General features: G+C 30.2%; 1 protein-coding gene across 1 annotated transcript; it reads right to left on the bottom strand.

Moving 5' to 3' along the window:
• Positions 1 to 460: 460 nt before the first annotated feature.
• ETH_00041410 (uncharacterized protein) lies at positions 461 to 1,042 on the bottom strand (the record flags this gene model as incomplete). Its single annotated transcript, XM_013373908.1, has 2 exons — positions 461 to 548; positions 1,023 to 1,042. Coding segments are annotated over 2 exons (108 nt in total), but the record flags the coding sequence as incomplete, so codon positions are not given.
• Between the last annotated feature and the right edge of the window lie 59 nt (positions 1,043 to 1,101).

Raw genomic sequence — 1,101 nt, 5'->3', positions numbered from 1 at the left:
TTATTATTTGTAACTAATTGCAATTATTGTAACTGATTGATTATAATTTATTATTTTTGATCAATTAATTGCAATTAACTATTTGTAATTAATTGACTGGAGCGAATCAAACCTAATAAACTAATTGTAATTTATTAATTGCAACTTAAATAAATGACAATTTATTTATTTATTTAAACTTTATATTATTGTTAGTTTATTCATCATTAAATAAACAAATAATTGAAATAAACAAATTAATAAGAAGGAAAGGAATTAGCACTCAAATAGACAAAGACAAACAACGAAGCAAAAGAAACATAAATAAAGATAAATAAGTAAATAAATAAAATAAATATATGGAAAAAACACATAAATCAACAAAATAATCAACCAAATAATTAATTAATTAATTAATCGACTAATTAATTAATTAAATAATTAATTAATTAATAATAAGGAGTTGGGGTGTTACCTCTGCTATGGCTCTGCGCTGTTGGTGAATTCTCTCTTCGAGTTCTTCTTTCATGCGAACGAGGGCCGCCTTTCTTTCTTTTTCAGCTTCTCTTCTGAAGAAATAAAACAATTAAATTAAAATAAATAAAAGAATTCAATTTAATAAATAAAAGAATTCAATTTAATACACAAAAGCTTCGAAGCGTCTCGGCGCCGCGCAGAACCCGAGGTGTACATACACCCGAAACGCATGCACACCTGCCGGTACACCGCACGCTCGAACGCAAGACTTTCGAACATTCGCGAATTCGCCGATTAAACCCTCCAACGAGTTCCCAAGTGGAATTATTAACTTAAAATGGTAAAATAAACAAAAAAACGAAGGGAATTAAAAAAATGAAAGAAAATGAAGAAAAATTCAAAAAGATGAATGGGTGTCTGCTCAGCCCAGTTTTGAATTTGAAACGAAATGGCAATTAAACGAATTTAAAGTGCCATTTTTACTTTAAATAATACTATAAAATGAAATTAAAATGCCATTTTATCCTTTTAATTGTTTTAAATTGGCAAAATTAAGGACAACTCACCTCAGCCCTTCTTCCCTCATCTCCCGCAGCCGCTCCTCTTCACTGCTGCCTGCTGCTGCTCGCAAGTCCCGCGTGTAAA

Source organism: Eimeria tenella, genomic scaffold (genome assembly GCF_000499545.2).
Source record: "Eimeria tenella Houghton genomic scaffold, Eth_scaff1804, whole genome shotgun sequence".
NCBI lineage: Eukaryota > Apicomplexa > Conoidasida > Eucoccidiorida > Eimeriidae > Eimeria > Eimeria tenella.
This window is presented reverse-complemented; position numbering and strand designations above follow the sequence as displayed.